Source organism: Culex quinquefasciatus, chromosome 1 (assembly GCF_015732765.1).
Source record: "Culex quinquefasciatus strain JHB chromosome 1, VPISU_Cqui_1.0_pri_paternal, whole genome shotgun sequence".
Classification (NCBI taxonomy): Eukaryota; Metazoa; Arthropoda; class Insecta; order Diptera; family Culicidae; genus Culex; species Culex quinquefasciatus.
Genome location: NC_051861.1, coordinates 69,613,475 through 69,634,795, shown reverse-complemented (window position 1 = coordinate 69,634,795; position 21,321 = coordinate 69,613,475). Strand labels below are relative to the sequence as shown.

At 39.4% G+C, this 21,321-nt stretch overlaps 1 protein-coding gene across 1 annotated transcript in view; it reads right to left on the bottom strand.

Annotated features, from left to right (window-relative positions):
- Nucleotides 1–2,003: 2,003 nt before the first annotated feature.
- LOC6049897 (scoloptoxin SSD14) overlaps nt 2,004–21,321 on the bottom strand; it is a 49,407-nt gene continuing 30,089 nt past the window's right edge. The window contains 7 exon segments of the mRNA XM_001866542.2: nt 2,004–2,284; nt 2,343–2,456; nt 18,780–18,811; nt 18,814–18,849; nt 18,935–18,980; nt 19,042–19,165; nt 19,263–19,308. Coding sequence (XP_001866577.2) covers nt 2,138–2,284; nt 2,343–2,456; nt 18,780–18,811; nt 18,814–18,849; nt 18,935–18,980; nt 19,042–19,165; nt 19,263–19,308 — 545 coding nt within the window. The 3' untranslated portion in view covers nt 2,004–2,137.

The window sequence follows — 21,321 nt, the reverse complement described above, 5'->3', positions numbered from 1 at the left end:
TCTAAGGTTCGTTGAATTCCGGAGTAACTTCCCAGAAGGGCGCAACCCCTGTTGCAAACAAACAGTTCACTTTGAATGTGACTGGAATAGGCTTCCTGCTCACACCCAAGGCTACGCTCCATTGAAAAATCACTACGGAACTCCCTAGTGATGGCCGTCCACGCAATCATACTTCGTCATGATAGTGCTACCTTGTCACTCGCCTATACGTCAGTTACGCAAATACATGAGACAAGACAGGGCAATCACCACGATTCGAAACATGGACATCATCGACCGCCAGCTAGACAAATGTTCAAGTCATCATCTAGCATACGGGGGACTTGGTTTTGACAAAACCTTACTTACAAGGATCACATTGAAAGTATCCAGGTTAAATGTAACAAATATATTAAATGTTTGTATCCACTTATAAACAGGAATTCTAGACTTTGTCTCAAGAATAAACTGTTAATTTATAAACAAATTTTCAGACCTGCCATGCTTTACGCTGTGCCGATCTGGACAAGCTGTTGCTTAACCAGGAAGAAAAAACTTCAGAGGATTCAGAACAAAATTCTGAAAATGATTCTGAAACTTCCTCCCTGGTTCAGCACCAGTGAACTTCATCAATTAGCCGAAGTTGACACTTTGGATGTTATGTCCAATAAGATAATTGATGCATTTCGACAAAAATCATTGCAGTCTTCAGCTGTATTGATCCGCTCTTTATATAGTTTATAAGTTAGTTTTAAGGTATCCCTTTTCCCTTTTGTACATGTAGGACCTCCTACATTTGAAATCACTGAATAGCAGAAGCTACAATATTTCATGAATAAATTAAAGTTGCTAGTATTTAAAATTGAGGTGAAAAGTCATCGTTTGTGATTGGACATTCAATAATATTTTAACTGAATGAATGTACATGGAAAAGAAATTTGAATAAATATAAATAAAAAAAAAAATCTAGCATACGGGGAGGCATGAGGATAGGGAACTGGTGCAGGACCAGAGCTATACTGTTCAGACTCTCATAACCAGGAATACTAACAACCAACATTTGGCGGATCGCTTCCATGATTACGACAGTCGCGAACAGGACTGCCGAAACAGTCAGTTCCGCTCCTTCCAGGATGTCCTGCACCTGGGCATCCCTAGTATCCAAAGGCATTAAAACATAGTTCAAACTAGCAGGACTGGGAACTTTATTTATTGCACTGTGGATACATGGAATCTTGCAGCCCTTGGCTGACTAGTTAAATAAAACGTTTCATGTGATAAAAGTACAACTTTAAATTAGGTCATCGGCCCGATGTGTGCTTAATAATCTTAACTTTGGTAGTTTATTTTGCAAATAAATTGATAAAAATCACTTCAAAAACATACACTAACTTTTAAACGTACATTGCGGTAAAATTGTTCTTAAAACAATAACCACTTTATTACAGTGCGGATTTACTTTGTTTTGATTCCGCAACGAACAGCTGTTCTTTTTTTCTGGTGCCGAAGTTGACAGCTACCTTTTGTTCTGGTGCCGAAGTTGACAGCTTGTGATGGCTACGGGCGAGCTGCCTGTAGTGAGATATAGATGTCGCCCCATGTTTTTACACAAGGTGGTTAGGCTGGTACAAATATTTTTAAAAGTTTTTGTCACCCCCCCCCCCCCCTTCAAAATTGGCCCGAAAAATCAGGGGGCAAAAAAAATATTTTTACAATAAACTTCAAAATTTCAATGAAAATTCAAGTGCAACCAGCTGAAATCAAATTAAAATACATTCTCCTGCGTTTAAAATCATTTTTAGCATGTTTGGGTTTATTAAAAAATCTTAAATTTTTTGAAAATTTTCGATGCAAAATCTTTTTTTTCGATTCAATTTTTGTTTTTGTCAGATCTTAGATTTTTTGAAAACTAATGATGACAAAACAACTGAACTAGTGTAAAATGCATTTTAAAACACTTTTTCATTTAAATGTGAAGACTATGGCTTGTTATTTAAATTTTTATATTTTTATTTTTGCCCCCTTTACCTCGGCCTGGGCCGAGGGACAAAAACTTTTTTAAATATTTGCATCGGCCTTATCGAGCCAAAACGTCTGTTGTCTGTGTTATAACCTTTAAGTCAGATTTAAATTAGTCTACCTTAAATTTACGCATATTTCAAAACCCAACAACTTCGCCTCCTTTACGGAAATCTGCATTGGCATATATTCCAGTACCATTCTGCGCGATACCACAAACTATGGACCCTCTTTCACGATATCTAAAGGTTTTGTGACCCTTTGCTTCTAACCCTTGCAGAACTCCCTGAAAAGTCAAACATTTTTAGTTTACGTATGTATATAATGTACAGAGACATTCTTACGTCCAAATTTCCAAATTCGTATTGTAGCGCCATTGGAATCAACTGGTGGTGTATGCGAGGGGTGTCAACAGCTTCTTTAATGTCGTTATTGAACCATAACATTTTGATAATTATCTAAAATTAAGGATAAAATATAATGAAACATTTTAAAAAAATCATAAATATACAGCAATTCCCAACGAAAACAACAAAAGTTCTCCGATCGTGCTCCATTTTTTTCTGGAGTTTCTTTGGCCGAAATAATTAGCCTCTTTTTTGTTTGGCCATTAGGATGACCTACACCGCGTTAGGGTGGTCTGAAAAATGGCAATTTTCGTCGATTTTTGCAAAAAAACGCATTTTCAATAAATCAAAACTCCACACCATCCCAACCGATTTTAGCTGTCTTGGGCGTTAAAAGTTTCAAATATCTATCCTAACATTTGAAAAGGTCAAATGAAAACTTAAAATGCTCTTTTGAAGGTCTCGGGACCAAAGAGCCAATGTCTTTAAACATTTTTATCAGATTCCTCGAAATTTTTTACATAACATATCAAACGATGGTGAAGTTATGTTTTCAATATTCCGAGATACGAGGATGCGTAAATGTCGCGTGAAGATGGTAGTTGTGATGGGTAAAGGTCTGGGAGTCGCCCTAATTAAGCGATACGACCATTGGCATAAATGAAGTTATCTGTTAGATTTTTATTCTCAAGGCAAGCAATCGGATGCTACACTGGTAAACAGCATTACACTTTTTTCAGTTCACTTTTACACACTTGTATGGGATTTTTCAGTTCAAGTATGATTACACACTTTCGTGTAATCATACTTGAACTGAAAATGTAAAGTGAACTGAACAGTGTGTAATGTTGATCATCAGTGTACTGTTGAGACAATTCCGTATCCAGGTTTTCAAGCGAAGATGGCGTTCGAATGGTGAACGCCCGAAATGTCAAAATCGCGCAGTAGCACCAACATTAGAAAAAATGTGGCTGTCATGCCATGGTACACTTGTTCCGTAATGTTGGTACCACTGCGTGATTTTGACATTTCGGGCGTTCACCATTCGAACGCCATCTTCGCTTAAAACCTCGATAGATTAAGTGAGGTTTATTATTTGAACTAGAGATCCTAAACAGGGAGACTGGACGAAGTGAATTTGACGTACCCAAACAGACGCGAGTTTGACGTATCCAAACGAGCATTTGTCTTTACGCCCAGCAAAACATATCAGTGTTGCCAAGCTCAAAACATACGTTGCCAGATCGATTTAGCAAGCTTAGACCAGTCTCCCTATTTAGGGTCTCTAATTTGAACAGGATTGAAAATTTATTCTCAAAGCAAGCAGTCAGATGCGGCTGCTGAGAAAGTGTTATTATTATTTCAGTGTGTTTTATATTTTAATCCCGACGCGAATATTTGTTTGAGATCTAATCTTAGACAGCCGGCTGTGGAAAGATAAGATCTATGCGCCTAATTTTTTTTTCGCGTGGGAGTCGCTCAACCTGCTTTCCTGTCACACATGAGGTCTGCACAGCTGATTCCACGTAGATTTTTCCCGCCAGGAAACGCTGACAAACGGAATATGTGCCAAAATCATAAGTGGTCTTGTTAACACATCGTGAACTGGAACTGCCGGTCGTTAGCCCGGGTAAAGTGGAAACGTTGAGATGACTGTTGTCCTCTGCTCTCATCTCGCAAAAAGCCATACATAGAACCACGTCCCATTCCCCATCCCCAATCCCTTTCCCAAATCCCAATCCCCAATCTACAGTGTCAAGCGATCCGTGCCAAGGGATGTATGTCTGGAGGGGAGCAAGAAGTATCCAGGTCTGAACGGAGCCTGCGTGGTACCAAGACGCCCCACACAGTATGTAGTCTCCTCTGTGTCTTTGCAGGCCCGAGTCACAGTTGATTTTTGTAGGAGTCCTGAAAACAAGGTTTATCAACATGGAATATGATCAAAACCAAAACCCAAGTGCCAGCTGCTTCCCTCAGCTGGAACCAACGCGGAAGAAAGGAAGAAGAAGCATGAAATCCGCCGGAAGAGAGGACACCACTAGGAGAGAAGAGTCGGCGGAAAACTGTAGAGAGCAGTTTGCGGTGTCGGAACGTATGAGAGACATGCACAGGAAGGTTCACATGTGGAAGGAAGTAGGAGAGTTATCCAGTACCAAACGAGAACCTTCTGTTGTTCTTCGGAGCAATTCCGCGAGAGATGGTAAGGTTACGCAACAGTCTTTGACGAAAACTAGGCAACCACAAGCATATTTTCGCTTTTTTGCGAATATAGCACCGGTACAGCTGAACATTCTGAAAATTCACGCAACAACCTCACCGCTAGAGCACCCTCGCTACGATGAGCACGGTATTTTACCACTCGTCAACAGCATTTCAGAAAACTCTCAGGTGCAGATATACAATCCAAAACCGACCTCATGTGGCCTTCCAGTACTTCATGTACTATACAAGAGGAACCCGCATCCTCAACACACATCAAATACAAAGCTGCAGGACACTGCCATCCTGTTCCCGGATCAAAATCCTTGGACTGTCCTGTCAAAGCAGTAAATTTATCTACAGCAATACGCAGGCAACACCAAGAACGTCCATTCTGCTGAGCGGAAACATCAAGTGTACTCCAATCATGGAATTCGTCCAACGAGACATCGTTGCAGCAATGGTGACCGTCCCGACCACCAAGGGAAAGCAGGAGATGGTTGTTGCATCTGCTTACTTTCCTGGTGACCAGGACGATGTTCCACCGCCAGAAGTGGCCGCACTTGTGCGATACTGTAGGGCTGTCAATAAACCGTTTCTCATCGGTTGTGACGCGAACGCCCACCATACGATATGGGGAGCACGGATGTTAACGAGAGAGGTGAGCGCCTTCTTGAATACTTGACGTTTAACAACGTCAATGTATGCAATAAGGGCAATGAACCTACTTTTGTTACTGTCGCAAGACAGGAGGTCTTGGACCTCACTCTGTGTAGTGCTGCTTGTGCAGACAAAATAAAAAAAACGGGCATGTCTCTGAAGAAGCTAGTCTGTCTGATCACAGACAGATTGTCTTTGACATTGAAGCCAGTCAACTGAAAAGGGAAACGTTTCGTGACCCAAATGACACGGACTGGAACGCCTTTCGAGGTCACCTTTGCCGGTCCAAACAAGACGCTCCTTCACGAATACGAACCCCCGAAGAATTGGATACTGCAGCGAATATTCTTCAACGCAGGATCACGGTAGCCTGCCAGGCAAGCTGCCCTAAGAAGGTAAGGGAAATCTGTCGGGACGTACCGTGGTGGGGCGAAAGCTTGAGCAGTCTCCGCAAGAAGGCTAGAAGGCTATTCAACAGAGCTAAGCTCACTTCCGAATGGGATGCCTACAAAGCAGCCCTAACGAAGTATAACGCGGAGTTGAGGAGAGCCAAAAAAACTAGCCTGGCTAATTTCTGTGAGGACATAAGCTCGATGTCTGAAGCAACCCGACTCCAAAAGGCGTTGTCAAAAGACCATTCCAACGGTCTAGGACAGGTGAGAGACGAGCAAGGCACTCTCACTGTCACAAACAAGGAAACACTGCAAGTACTCATGAGTACGCACTTTCCAGAATCAACTGAAAGAGAGGAGGATGCAGCTAGTACCCGGACTGCAGATGGCGTATGGTGTCGACCATCAAGAGAGTCAGTCCACCTAGCCCGTCGAATGTTCAACCAGTCTTCAATCAGATGGGCCCTCGGCACGTTTGAACCACTGAAGGCTGCAGGACCCGACGGCATCCTTCCAATCTTTCTCCAAAAAGCAGCCGACACCATAATGGCTGAGTTGATCAACTTACTTCGAGCCAGCTTCACCCTGGGCTATATCCCTCGAAGCTGGCGCAAAGTTAAGGTGATCTTCATACCTAAGGCCGGCAGAAGTGACCCCACGATGCCAAAGCCTTCAGACCCATAAGTCTGACAGTGACGCTGCTCAAGCTTATGGAGAAAATCACGGATAACCACATCCGGGCGGAGTTCTTGGAGGACTTCCCTTTGCACAAACACCAATATGCATACCAAGCGGGCAAATCGACCGAAACTGCCCTACACGCGTTAGTGTCACGTATCGAGAACGCACTGAAATATAAAGAATCTGCACTTTGTGCTTTTCTTGATATTCAGGGCGCTTTCGATAACACTTCGTACACAGCCATCAATGAAGCGCTCCGGTCGAGGAACGTCGATGGAACAACTGCGAGCTGGATTCATGCTATGCTTACGAGCAGAGAGATTTCAGCATCGCTAGGAGACACATCTATCACAATAACAGCAGCCAAAGGCTGTCCGCAAGGGGGAGTACTATCTCCTTTGCTTTGGCTGCTGGTGGTAGATAGTCTTCTAAGAAAACTTACACTACTTGGTTATGGAGTCATTGGATATGCTGACGACGTAGTCTTAATCATCCGGGGGAAGTACGACGGAACGTTATCGGACCGTCTACAGTCAGCTCTAAACTGCACCATGTCGTGGTGTGAGCAGGAAGGGCTGACAATAAACCCCAACAAAACCGTGATAATCCCGTTTACTAACAGGAGGAAACACGACCTTAGGCCGCCTACCTTGAAAGGAACCCAACTGACCTTCAGTTCTGAGGTCAAATATTTAGGAGTAATCCTTGACAAAAAGCTGAACTGGAATGCACATCTGGACTATGCGATAAAGAAGGCAACTACTGCTATCTGGGCGTGCAACAAAATGCTCGGCAAAACCTGGGGACTTAAACCGAAACTTGCATTCTGGTCTTACACCACCATCGCTCGACCTAGGGTAACCTATGCGTCGACCGTTTGGTGGCCGAAGACTGAACAGAAGACATGTCAGTCAAAGCTGATCAAGCTCCAACGACTGGCATGTCTTTCTGTTACGATTGCAATGAAAACAACCCCCACCGCGGCCATGGAAGCCATGCTATGCATTCTGCCTTTACATTTACACGTGAAGCAGGAGGCAGCGCTTGGCGCTCTACGACTACAACGGTGTAACAACTGGGTGGAAGGAGATGGAACGGGTCACTCGCGGATCGTGAAGGCTTTCAACATTTCCCCCCTTGTAACTTCAGTCTCGGACTGCATGGAGGTGAAGCCCAACATGGACATTACATACGAGGTGATTGAAACAAATCGCCAAATGTGGAGTAATGGAGGACCTACACTTCCAGAAGGAACTATTCGTTTCTTTACGGATGGTTCAAAAATGAGCACTTCTACTGGAGCTGTAGTCTTCGGTCCTCGAACCAGGGAAACCATATCTATGGGAAAGTGACCTACCGTTTTTCAAGCAGAAGTGTATGCCATACACATCTGTGCGAGGACGTGTATTATGAGAAATTATAGGCACGCAAAAATCGGTATTTTCTCGGATAGCCAAGCTGCACTATTGGCATTAAAATCCTCTAAATGCGAATCCAAACTTGTTTGGGAGTGCGTCGCTTCCCTCAGGGAACTTGCTTCTCGGCATAACATAGTCATGTTGTTTTGGGTCCCAGGGCACTGCGGCATTGAAGGCAACGAAATGGCTGATGAACTTGCCAGACAAGGCTAATCAAACATCTTCGTGGGTCCCAAGCCGTTCCTTGGAATCTCAAAAAGTGCCGTGAAGCAAGAAATAACTAATTGGGGACAATCGCAAATCGCTTCAATCTGGGGCGATATGCGAGGATTGAGACAAGCTAAAACTTTTATCACTCCAAGTCCTTCAATTGCCAGGAAACTTCTTGGCTTAAACCGTAGGGAACTACGAATACTCGCAGGGCTTCTAACAGGACATTCTCCTGCCAGATATCACCTGCACAAAATCGGCAGGTGGCCTAACAACCTCTGTCGTTTTTGCTTAACTGAGCTGGAAAACTCGGCACATTTACTCTGCTTCTGCGGAGCACTTGTGTCTCGAAGGCTGCGGTTCTTTGGATCGTACCTTCTTACGCCTTACGATGTATGGCACCACACCCATCCCAAGAAGGTCATACAGTTCATCGACTGTATTGCGCCGAATTGGGATAAACCATGTCTGCAAAATAACCCCTCGTCTTCCGATCCAATGTATACGAGTAATTTGTAGTATGGACAGTAACCAGGGTACATCACAAAAGATAGCCTTCTCAGGTGGTCGCAGTGAACTTAACCCAATGCCCATTGGGCAACAAAAAAAATGCGCCTAAATTTCAATCATCATTTATTCCAATACGATTAATTTTTACGTTTACGGAAGCGGCTTTGCTGTGAGCAAAATTGGGTACTAAAGCCCTTTGTCAATTTTTATGTGCAACGGTAAAAAACACGATTAGATACCATTTCTGATCACTTTTTTTTCATTTTAATGCAAAAAAATGTTTTTGACAAGACAACATTTTTTCGATGGATCAACTATGGTCTCCTTGGAACGAGCTGTCAAGTAGGAGCTTATCTGTCAAAAAGGATCGCGAGGTTAATTTTTCAAAATTTATTTAAAAATCCATTTTAAACTCTTTGTGGTCGTACAAAGGGTCATTGTACTCCGAAAAATAAGCTTTATGGCTGTAAACAATAATATCAGCAATCTAAGCTTCATTTTAGGACCCAATTAATAAAAATGGGACCATCCATAAACCACGTGGACACTTTAGGGGAAGGGGGAGGGTTGCTGGCGAATAGCCACGCTCCCCACAGAAAAGTTTTTATTAGTATGGACAATTGACCACGAGAGGGGGGAGGAAGGCGGTGGAGGGGGTTTGAGATTTCAAAAAAAGTATCCACGTGGTTCATGGATTGTCCCAAACCGAAAACTAACGTGTGTTAACTGCTGGAAAATGTGCATTAGCAAACCGACAACGACCACAGCACTTTTTTTGAATGAATCATCCAGTACTTTCCTCTCTTAACCAAGCCCACTAGAGCAGCAGAAAAGAGAACAAAAAAGAACGCTCTCACCCGATCATCAGCGACATCATCGAGTCCAACTGTAAACAGAGAGCCGCCGGGCCGGCCCCGCTCAGCAGCTCTTCACACCAACAAATTACACAGCCTCTCCTTATTTTTGCTTGCCAGAGCAAAAGCTCTTTTTCTGCAGCACACACACAATATCCGTTTCTTCGATTTTTCTTCATCTCTGTAAATGTCATCTCACGGCCAACCTCTCGCAAGCTACTCGAACCAATACACTGAGCAAAACTTACACAGCTCAACGAAGTGTTCTACACATGATCTGGCCCTGCTGTACAGAGCACTCAAATATCAATCGCAAAAAACTTGAAATTTCAATAGCCAAACACTTGAATTTTAAATGGTGTTGAAAAATAAAAATACGTACAAGCGAAATACAGGTTCTCGCTTGCTAGTCGTGCACGCTTCCACTGCGCCGGCTGGCCAGTTGAAGACGGGTGAGTTTTTTTGCGCTATTCGTCCTAGCCTAGCTTCTAGCCTTCGATGAAAGCTGCTCTAAAATCAATCAGTGAAACACATTAAATTCATGTGGACTTTACGTTGACTTTGAATAGTGCCTGTTTTGGGTAGATCTTAAGATCAATTTCAAGTGTTTTGCTCTTCACTTTGAATAGTTAAAGGCAGTGGGACAAATTCATGAGCAAAACACTTGAAAAGCTTGAGCCACCCGAATGACAATAACATGTCAAAAAATACCAAAAATTCAATCGCCTAAACACTTGCATTTGATAATGGTTTGGAATGATGTTGAAACACAAACCAATTAAATCTATGATGTGGCTTTATTCAATCATTCAAGTGTTTGGGCACTTGAATAAAACGTGTGGCGTATTTTCAGTGTACTCTCACCCAACACAAATCTCTCCAACTATAGAGTTATCTACGTGCGCATGTATTGCGTGTACGTACACGAAAAAAGTGAGGTTAAAATTTGTACCAGCCAGCAAAACAAATGGTGTGCTAGTGTGCGTGAGCACGGGCTTAGATAACTCTATGCTTCTCTTCGTCGATTTTTCTTTCTTCTGTTTTCCTCCTGTCAAATATGGCTGAACAATTTATACCAAAACAACACAATTTAAATCGCGATAAAACTGATTCTAACACCTATTATCACTGATATTCCACATTTCCCGTGTGACTCTCTTCACTAACAAACGAATAAAACCACTTTTGCCGCGAATACGCCAATTTTACGCCGAAAAACGCGAAGATACCGGAAGCATCACACAAACGCGTCATGCTTTTTTCCTAGGGGTTCGCCCATTCATTTCAGCGATGACCTACACTGAGCAAAACTTACACAGCTCAACGAAGTGTTCTACACATGATCTGGCCCTGCTGTACAGAGCACTCAAATATCAATCGCAAAACACTTGAAATTTCGGTGATTGGCTATGAAATAATGTCAATAGCCAAACACTTGAATTTTAAATGGTGTTGAAAAATAAAAGTACGTACAAGCGATTTACACGTTCTCGCTTGCTAGTTGTGCACGCTACCACTGCGCCAGCCGGCCAGTTGAAAAAGGGAGTGTTTTTTTGTTCTATTCGTTCTAGCCTCGCTTCTAGCCTTCGATGAAAGTCGCGCTAAAATCAATCAGTGAAACACATTAAATTCAAGTGGATAATCACGTTGACTTTGAATAGTGCCTGTTTTGGGTAGATCTTAAGATCAATTTCAAGTGTTTTGCTCATCACTTTGAACAATTCAAGATAGTGGTTTAGATTCATATTGAAACAAAAACCAATTAGATCTACGATGTGACTTTTTTCAATCATTCAAGTGTTTGGGCACTTGAGCGAGTTGTGGCGCTATAATCACGGCAAATAGTGTCCAGGGCATTCGTGGAAATACAATGTCCCATCCCAGAGGGTCCCGGAGTACCAAACCTTCTTAGCATGGTGCTCCCAACGAATACAACCAAAATCTCGGAGCGTATGGTGGTGTGTCCCCACGCTTCTTCCTCCCTTGTCGATTCAGAATTGTGTTGTTGTTCGAACACTCAGTGCTCAAACTCAACCCAATTACGAGTCCTCTCTGCGATACGGCTTTACGCAGTAGGCCTGGCCGCTTTAACGCTTGTGATGTTTCAATGCATTCCGATGCAATGGTGCACTACAAATGTTAATAAATGACAAGAAGAGTGCTAGGCGTCATCTAACTTAAGGCACTCTCCAGGATCCCTTCGAAAGATTGGCTGCGCTAGGGTCTGATTAGATTAGATTAGATTAGATTCAAGTGTTTGGGCACTTGAATAAAAAGTGTGGCATATTTTCAGTGTATAAATAGAGTTATTTACGTGCGCATGTATTGTGTGTACGTACACGAAAAAAGTGAGGTTAAATTTTGTCCGGCCAGCAAAATCAAATGGTGCGCTAGTGTGCGTACGCGAAACGTCATAAAGCATGTTTGGGTACAAAAGTTTTCGTAATTGAAAGAAGTACCCAAACATGCACGCAGAAAAATGAAGCATATTTGAATCAACAAAACATTTTGTTGATTTGAAAATCAAGATTTTTGTTGAATCAACGCTAAACGTCAAAGCAACTTTTTCAAAACAACAAAAGATTTTTGTGGAATTGAAAAAATCAAGGTTTGTTTCAACGCAAAATCGGCGTTGATTATATTCAACAAAAAAATTGTTGAATCAAACCTCGTACAGGCTGATCGCACAAAATATTTTTCTACGTGTGTATAGGTCATCGCTAAAATTTTCAAGTTATCGCAGTTTTAGTGAAACAAGTAGATTTTTTGCCGTTTTCGTCATTTTCCCGTTTTTGAAAAATGTGGTTCTTGCTGCAATCGACGAAAATTGCCAATTTTCGGACCACCCTAACACGGTGTAGGTCACCCTATTGGCCAAACAAAAAAAAAATACGGGTCTAATTATTTTAGCCAAGGAACCCCCAAAAAAATGTGTAGCCCGATCGGAGAACTTTTTTTCGAATCATGCTGTTTTCGTGGGGAATTGCTGTATAGAACTATTAGGGGAAGGTGGGGCAAGTGTAACGAGCTAAGGTGCTCGTTAAAACCCATTAAAAAAAATAAATCATTCGGATGATTTGATAATCATCTTATTCCAGGTCTTGACTAAGATTTTGATAGAACAGGTTTCTAAAAAATCATTTTTTTACTAAAAAAAACTAATTGTAAAATTATTGATTTTTCGTGCAATCTACTCAACTAGTGGGGCAAGACGAACAACACGTTAGGGCAAGAGGAACATTTCCATGGTACAACATGTTAATTTGCTTACAATTGAACTGTTATCACTTAGACACATCAGATTAGAATATATTTGAACGGTTACTTTATGTTGAGAAAAAAAAAACAATATTTTACTTATACAGGGTGTTTGGTTCATGGATGCGGATACTTGGTGGTTGCCTAAAGGACCCCGAAACATGAAAAAAAGTCTTCTACGGTATGGTCGAATTCTCATCCTAAACCGAGTTAAGTAGAATTTACTGTTTTGAGGAGTTTCTACACTAAAATCGATTTATCTCATGATTGTGATCACGAAAAGCTTCGCTTCTGATTTCATGTGAAAGCTGAGTAAATTTCACGATAAAAAATGATTTTTGAAATTTTTTAAACATTAGTTAAGTCTGCCTACAGAGCCTTTACATTTTTTCCTTGCCCTAGTGTTGTTGGTTTTTTGCATTTATTTTGCGTAAATGGCAGGTAAATGGTTTGTTTTATGTATCAAAACGATGCTCCTAGATCCTCTCTACAATTCTCTCTAAATAACCATTTCCCGAATTCTTTTCCTAAAGCCGCTATTTTAATTTTATTGGTGAAAAAATCGAAGCCAGAAAACCTGATATGGTACCTTAATAAATCAAACCGACGCCTGACAGAGCATCGCGCAAAGCATACTTGATCAACGCGCGCGCGGCCGCATGTTTGCTGGAAGGAGGGTGACAGTAAGAAAACAAACCACGTGTGCCCATCGCATTGTGGAAAAAAGTTCGTTTCAGAATTGTTTTATTACCGCAGGTATTTTGTCTCGCGTTCTTTTGGCAAACAGGTTAAAACAAAAGTTAAGGGACGGCTATTTAATAGAGAGCCTGGAGCTTATTAGAGAACAGACATCTTAAACCAAAAGTACCAATCGAAGCACAAGAACTGTCAAACGGAGGTACCAATCGAGCAAAATCCTTTGTCTTATGCTCGATTGGTACCTCCGTTTGACATTTCTCGTGCTTCGATTGGTACTTTTGGTTTGAGATGTCCGTTCTCTAATAAGCTCCAGGCTCTCTACTATTTAAGGGAAAGAAGGCGTTAATTATTAAAATGAGCTAAGATGCAATAAGTGCGGCATAGGGTCTCGTTGAAGGATTTCCACTGTTGTTCAGTGTGCGGATCGTTTGATCCAACAATAAATAATTAAGCTGATTAAACCAAACATTTTAAAAAATCCCATTGACAATGCAAATAAATGTTCAGTTCGCAGGAAGTAGATACTTTGCTTTTTTAGAGTTCTACTTTTTTTTGCATTACAAAAAGGATAAGTTGGATTGTTTCTTGCGTACATAGGACAAAAGCATACATTTCAATCAAGCACCAAATGTTGGCATATCAACACCCTTTTGTTTATTTAAAACTTTTGAAAAGGGTTTTTAATTGAATAGCTCAATCAAGACCTAATTCGGAATGTGATCTTACTTTGATAAAAATATCGAAAATTTCAAAATAATGGTACATTTATTTATTTTCTGAGAATTTAAGAATTTCAGAATTTAAGAATTTAACAATTTAAGAATTTAAGAATTTAAGAATTTAAGAATTTAAGAATTTAAGAATTTAAGAATTTAAGAATTTAAGAATTTAAGAATTTAAGAATTTAAGAATTTAAGAATTTAAGAATTTAAAATTTAAGAATTTAAGAATTTAAGAATTTAAGAATTTAAGAATTTAAGAATTTAAGAATTTAAGAATTTAAGAATTTAAGAATTTAAGAATTTAAGAATTTAAGAATTTAAGAATTTAAGAATTTAAGAATTTAAGAATTTAAGAATTTAAGAATTTAAGAATTTAAAATTTAAGAATTTAAGAATTTAAGAATTTAAAATTTAGGAATTTAAGAATTTAAGAATTTAAGAATTTAAGAATTTAAGAATTTAAGAATTTAAGAATTTAAGAATTTAAGAATTTAAGAATTTAAGAATTTAAGAATTTAAGAATTTAAGAATTTAAGAATTTAAGAATTTAAGAATTTAAAAATTTAAGAATTTAAGAATTTAAGAATTTAAGAATTTAATCGTTTAATCATTTAATCATTTAATCATTTAATCATTTAATCATTTAATCATTTAATCATTTAATCATTTAATCATTTAATCATTTAATCATTTAATCATTTAATCATTTAATCATTTAATCATTTAATCATCATAATTTTTTTTTTTTTTTACCAAAAACATTTCAAATCCATCTATTGGATAGCAAAAGATTTTATTGAAAGAATGTTTAATTCGATAAGAATTCGTGCATGGTGGTTTATCATGAATAAATTAAATAAATAAACACTTCCTTAAATAAATAAAATAAGTAAGCACTTCCTTAAATAACTAAATCAGTTCTTCCAAAAGTTTTTTAGGTTTCTTTAGAAGTTTTGTTATTCTATGCGTGCATTTTTTTATTTGAGCAACTCTCTACGAAATCGGCCGATTTCGACCATTTTTATTTTTTGTATTTTTTGATTTGACTCAAACTTTGTTGGGGCCTTCCCTATGACCAAATATGCTATTTTGTGTCATTGGTTCACCCATACAAGTCTCCATACAATTTTGGCAGCTGTCCATACAAAAATGGTATGTAAATATTCAAACAGCTGTAACTTTTGAGAGAATTTTTTGATCAATTTGGTGTCTTCGGCAAAGTTGTAGGTATTGTTGAGGACTTTTGAGAAAAAAATAGGTACACGGAAAAAAATTTGAGGATTTTTTATCAACTTTTTCACTAAAACTCAATTTCCCAAAATACGTATTTTTTGATTTTCGAGATTTTTGATATATTTTAGGGACAAAATCCGCAACTTTTGAGCCATAGAGAAACATGGTCAAAATCTGCCGCCGAGTTATGATTTTGAAAAATAGTGATTTTTGGAAAAAATCGAAGTTTCATGCAAAAACAAGTTTGACATTATTTTTTAATGCAAAATTGAATTTGCAATCGAAAAGTACTTTACATATTTTTTGATAAAGGGCTCCGTTTTCTAGATATAGCCACCGAAAGTTTGATTTTAGCGAAATATTTGCAGTTTTTCAATTTTAAAAATAGTGACCATGAGTGACCATTTCCAAAATATTTTTTTGAAAAGTTCAGAAAATTTGCTATAAAATTGTCTAAGAGACATTGAAGATTGGACCTCTGGTTGCTGAGATACAGCGGCTTAAAGAAAAAGAAACACGAAAATTGAAGTTTTCTAAGTCTCACCCAAACAGCCCACCATTTTCTAATGACGATATCTCAACAACTAATGGTCCGATTTTCAATGTTAATATATGAAACATTCGTGAAATTTTCCGATCTTTTCGAAAAAAATATTATGAAAATTTTTAAATCAAGACTAGCATTTTAAATGGGCGTAATATTCAATGTTTAGCCCTTTTAAAATGTTAGTCTTGATTTTAAAATTTTCAAAATATTTTTTTCGAAGGGATCGGAAAATTTCACGATTGTTTCATGTATTAACATTGAAAATCGGACCATTAGTTGCTGAGATATCGTCATTAGAAAATGGTGGGCTGTTTGGGTGAGACTTAGAAAACTTCAATTTTCGTGTTTCTTCAAGCGCTGTATCTCAGCAACCAGAGGTCCAATCTTCAATGTCTCTTAGACAATTTTATAGCAAATTTTCTGAACTTTTCAAAAAAATATTTTGAAATGGTCACTCATTCACTATATCGAAAAACCAAATAGAAAACGGAGCCCTTTATCAGTACGATTGCAAATTCAATTTTGCATTAAAAATAATGTCAAACTTTTTTGCATGAAACTTCGATTTTTCCAAAATCACTATTTTTCAAAAATCATAACTCGGCGGCAGATTTTGACCATGTTTTCTATGGCTCAAAAGTTGCGGATTTTGTCCTAAAATATATCAAAAATCTCGAAAATCAAAAATACGTATTTTGGGAAATTAAGTTTTAGTGAAAAAAGTTGATAAAAATCCTCAAATCCACCTAGTTTACCTACAACTTTGCCGAGGACACCAAATTGATCAAAAATTCACTCAAAAGTTACAGCTGTTTGCCAGCTGCTTGTATGGAGACTTGTATGGGTGAACCAATGACACAAAATAGCATATTTGGGTATAGGGAAGGCCCCCACAAAGTTTGAGCCAAATCAAAAAATACAAATAAAATCCATTTCCGGTTTTGGTAGAGAATTGCTCATTTACTTTAAAACGAATTGCAATGTTTGAAAATGATTGAAAATATCAATTCACGTTTATAAACAAAAATCTCTCATAAAACGATTTTCAACATGTTATGATTAAAGCACAGAGGTAAGAAACCCTTTCTATTAAATTGGCTGATTTTACATTTTTATCAAATTATGATCACATTCCGAATTAGGTCTTGATTGAGCTAGCCGGGAACCATGGTGTAGGGGTAAGCGTGGTTGCCGCTCACCCAGTCGGCTTGGGTTCGATCCCAGACGGTCCCGGTGGCATTTTTCGAGACGAGATTTGTCTGATTGCGCCTTCCATCGGATGGGGAAGTAAATGTTGGCTCCGGTCTAAACTAGAGGTTAGGTCGTTAGCTCAATCCAGATGTAGGAGTCGTCTCCCTGGGTCCTGTTTTGGTGGAGTCGCTGGTAGGCAGTTGGACTAACAATCCAAAGGTCGTCAGTTCGAATCCCGGGGTGGATGGAAGCATAGGTGTAAAAAGAAGTTTGCAATTGCATCAACAATCAAGCCTTCGAATACCTAGTTTCGAGTAGGAATCTCGCAATCAAGAACGCCAAGGCAATGCTGTAGAGCGAATCATTTGAATTTTGATTGAGCTATTCAATTAAAAACCCTTTTCAAAAGTTTTAAATAAACAAAAGGGTGTTGATATGCCAACATTTGGTGCTTGATGGAAATGTATGCTTTTGTCCTATGTACGCAAGAAACAATCCAACTTATCCTTTTTGTAATGCAAAAAGTAGAACTCTAAAAAGCAAAGTATCTACTTCCTGCTAACTGAACATTTATTTGCATTGTCAATGGGATTTTTTAAAATGTTTGGTTTAATCAGCTTAATTATTTATTGTTGGATCAAACGATCCGCACACTGAACAACAGTGGAAATCCTTCAACGAGACCCTATGCCGCACTTATTGCATCTTAGCTCATTTTAATAATTAACGCCTTCTTTCCCTTAAATAGCCGTCCCTTAACTTTTGTTTTAACCTGTTTGCCAAAAGAACGCGAGACAAAATACCTGCGGTAATAAAACAATTCTGAAACGAACTTTTTTCCACAATGCGATGGGCACACGTGGTTTGTTTTCTTACTGTCACCCTCCTTCCAGCAAACATGCGGCCGCGCGCGCGTTGATCAAGTATGCTTTGCGCGATGCTCTGTCAGGCGTCGGTTTGATTTATTAAGGTACCATATCAGGTTTTCTGGCTTCGATTTTTTCACCAATAAAATTAAAATAGCGGCTTTAGGAAAAGAATTCGGGAAATGGTTATTTAGAGAGAATTGTAGAGAGGATCTAGGAGCATCGTTTTGATACATAAAACAAACCATTTACCTGCCATTTACGCAAAATAAATGCAAAACCAACAACACTAGGGCAAGGAAAAATGTAAAGGCTCTGTAGGCAGACTTAACTAAAGTTTAAAAAATTTCAAAAATCATTTTTTATCGTGAAATTTACTCAGCTTTCACATGAAATCAGAAGCGAAGCTTTTCGTGATCACAATCATGAGATAAATCGATTTTAGTGTAGAAACTCCTCAAAACAGTAAATTCTACTTAACTCGGTTTAGGATGAGAATTCGACCATGCCGTAGAAGACTTTTTTTCATATTTCGGGGTCCTTTAGGCAACCACCAAGTATCCGCATCCATGAACCAAACACCCTGTATTTCGATCGTTTTTACGAAAAAAATAAATTACGTAGATGATTAATAGTAATTTTTCATAATATCACTGTATTTTATACGGACAATTTATTTTAATAATTGTTTATCAGTTTTTAAATAACTTCTTAAAAACGAGCCCTAAGTCTTATTTTGGGCTTTCTAAATGTTATAAGAAAACAAAGAATTTCCAAAATAACACAATTCAATCTTGTGTTCCAAGGCGTTTACATAGTTTTGGTGGTTATGTGGTAGTGGCATTAACTAATTGCATTGCTAGTAATAATTCCTCATATTGGAAATATTGGAAATAGTAAGAATAACGATCGTACGAGGATTGTTCCTCTTGCCCCATATGGTCGTCTTGCCCCACCTTCCCTAAGTAAAAACAACAAATCACTTTCAAAATACCATTGCAACTGCCGTTGTTATTTTTGTACCCCAGCTGCTCCAACTACCAATTTGACATTTCCGTCTTTCCCTAAAAAAATGTTTTTAAGATAATAATTTTATATTTCCACTTTTTATTTTCTCCATTTTATCACAGATAATCCGTGCCATCATACCTACTACAATCGTTGGTGCCATCGAGGAAAGGGCTCTTTTCTGTGGCTGGTGAGTGATAAATATTCTTAATAATTTATGCAAAATAGAAATTTTATGGCTATTAAACCTGAATATAATTTCGCTCCGACCCCGGTAGTCCAAAATAATTCAATAATCCCGGCGAAGAAAAATCATCCATCCCACTGTTGACAATGATGCCTGTTCGATTACCAGTCATTGCAGCCCCAAAACTAGTGTTGTAATAAAAAAAATGTAATGCAATGAGTTAAATCAAGTTTTTTTTAAATACAATTTTCAAATATCTTCGAAATCTTTTTTTTAACTTACTAGAAGTTAACTGAACTGGTTACAGATATAGCATCTCCATTGGGTCCTAAAACAGATAAAAATATGAATGTGTTGTTCGTAGGGTTTAAAAATTCTTAACATGGATACAAAATAATAAATAAAAACACAAAGTAATAAAAAAAAACTCAAAGAACCGGTAAAAAATAAAGGCGCAATAGTCGTCCAATCTTTATCAATTCTTAGATATAGGACTTTCATTAAATTTAGAACAACTTTCCCGAAGACATTATATTTTTATGATTTTTTGCTGAAAAGATATTAGCTTTTAAAAATTACCATTTTTGCGCAGACGTAGGCTGATCTTTGACCGAGTTATGAATTTTTGAGTCAATACTGTTTTTTCCAAAAAAATGAAATATTGGTCGTAAAAAATTTTCAACTTAATTTTTCGAATTCGCAATTAAAAAGTACTTATAAATAGTCACAATTTATTATTTTTTTTTAAATTAGTGCCCATGTTTGCCCCAAGGTTTGTCCACTCTTGAAAAAAAAATATTTTTGAAAAGCTGAGAAAATTCTCTATATTTTGCTTTTTTGAACGTCTGAAATTAAAAAAAAAATCAAGACTAACATTTCTTTTTTTTAACTTATTTTTATTAGGTCCTTTTAGGTGCTGTGACCAGGTTGGGACCGAGGATCAGTAAAACAATATATAATAACAACAAAAAAACTCCTTAAATTCCATACTTGGAGATCTTGTAACTGACGAGGGTTACTTGGTCCAAGCGGGTCTTGCAGGTCTTGAACCTGCCGATGTACTCGGAGAAAATCCCCCACAGCTCAGCCGAACTGTAGAGTACCTCCCCGGCTTCCTTCTCCGTGGCTCCACCGTCTCGGGGGCCACCTTGGCTGCTTCCTGCGGGACGAGGGTGATCTTTGGATTTTCCGTCCGAACTGCGCCCGGCAGCGGAGGGAACTCCGCCGGCGTAAACGCCGGAACTGCTGGACTCTGCTTCTCCGCCTTCCTTGCCGGCGGTTTCGGTTTCGACGCCTGCTGGCGCCTCCGGATGAAGTCCGCACGCTTAGGGCAGCTGCGGTCCGTGGCTTCGTGGGCTCCAGAGCAGTTGGCACACCGCTTCGGCTCGGCTTCTTGGACTTTGCACTCGTCCGTCTTGTGGGGACCCCCACAGTTGTTGCACCTGCCTTTCAGGTGACAGTTCCTGGTTCCATGACCCAGCTGCAAGCAGTTCCTGCACTGGGTCACGTTCGGCCGCTTGTTCCGGTAGGCCTCCCACCGGATGATAGTGCTTGCCACAACTTTCATTGCAGAGAGCTTCTTCAGATTGGTGTATCCCTTGGGGAAGACCACAATGTACGGAGTTTCGTCCACGGTGGACTTTTCCTTCCGCTTGATGATATGCACCTCCAGCGCGTCCAGCTTGAGATCCCTCTTCAGAAGGTACTTGACCTCGTCCGGTTTCAGTTCATCAGGAAAACCACGAAAAACCACCCGAAGATTTCGTTCGCTCCGCCGATCGTGGGTGTAGAATTCCACTTTCTTCTTCTTGAATAGCTCTTGCAACTTGTCAAAATCTTTGACAGAGAAGCTGGACACCTTGGTTCCAAATCGGGTTAGTTTGTAAATCGGTTTGAAACTTAATTTACAACTTTCCACGAGCTTGTAAAAATCCGTGGTGTTCTTCACCACCAAAGGTGGTTGCTTTTGTTTACCTGCCGACTGGCCGGGTGGTGGAACCGCCGGGGCGTCCCCTCCTCCTGCTGGGCTGGCATTGTTGTTGTTTTTGTTATCCGCTAGCGGGCTAAACTTGTTGTTGTTGAGCAGGGTCTTCTCAACTTTTTCTCCTTCGATGCCGATTCCAGTGACCTCGCTGGACTTCTTCCGCTTCCGATTCCCGCGGACGGGACGAAAATCTTCCTCCTCGGAGGAATCCTCCACCTCCATCTGTCAAAAACTTCCAAGCACGTGAGATGACAACACGAGCAAAACACGTCTTAACTTGTCGCTGGCTGGCGACTGAGTGGCTAACATTTCTTGCGGAAAGCCACCTGGGGCTGCTCATTTTCATACTTTTTGTGA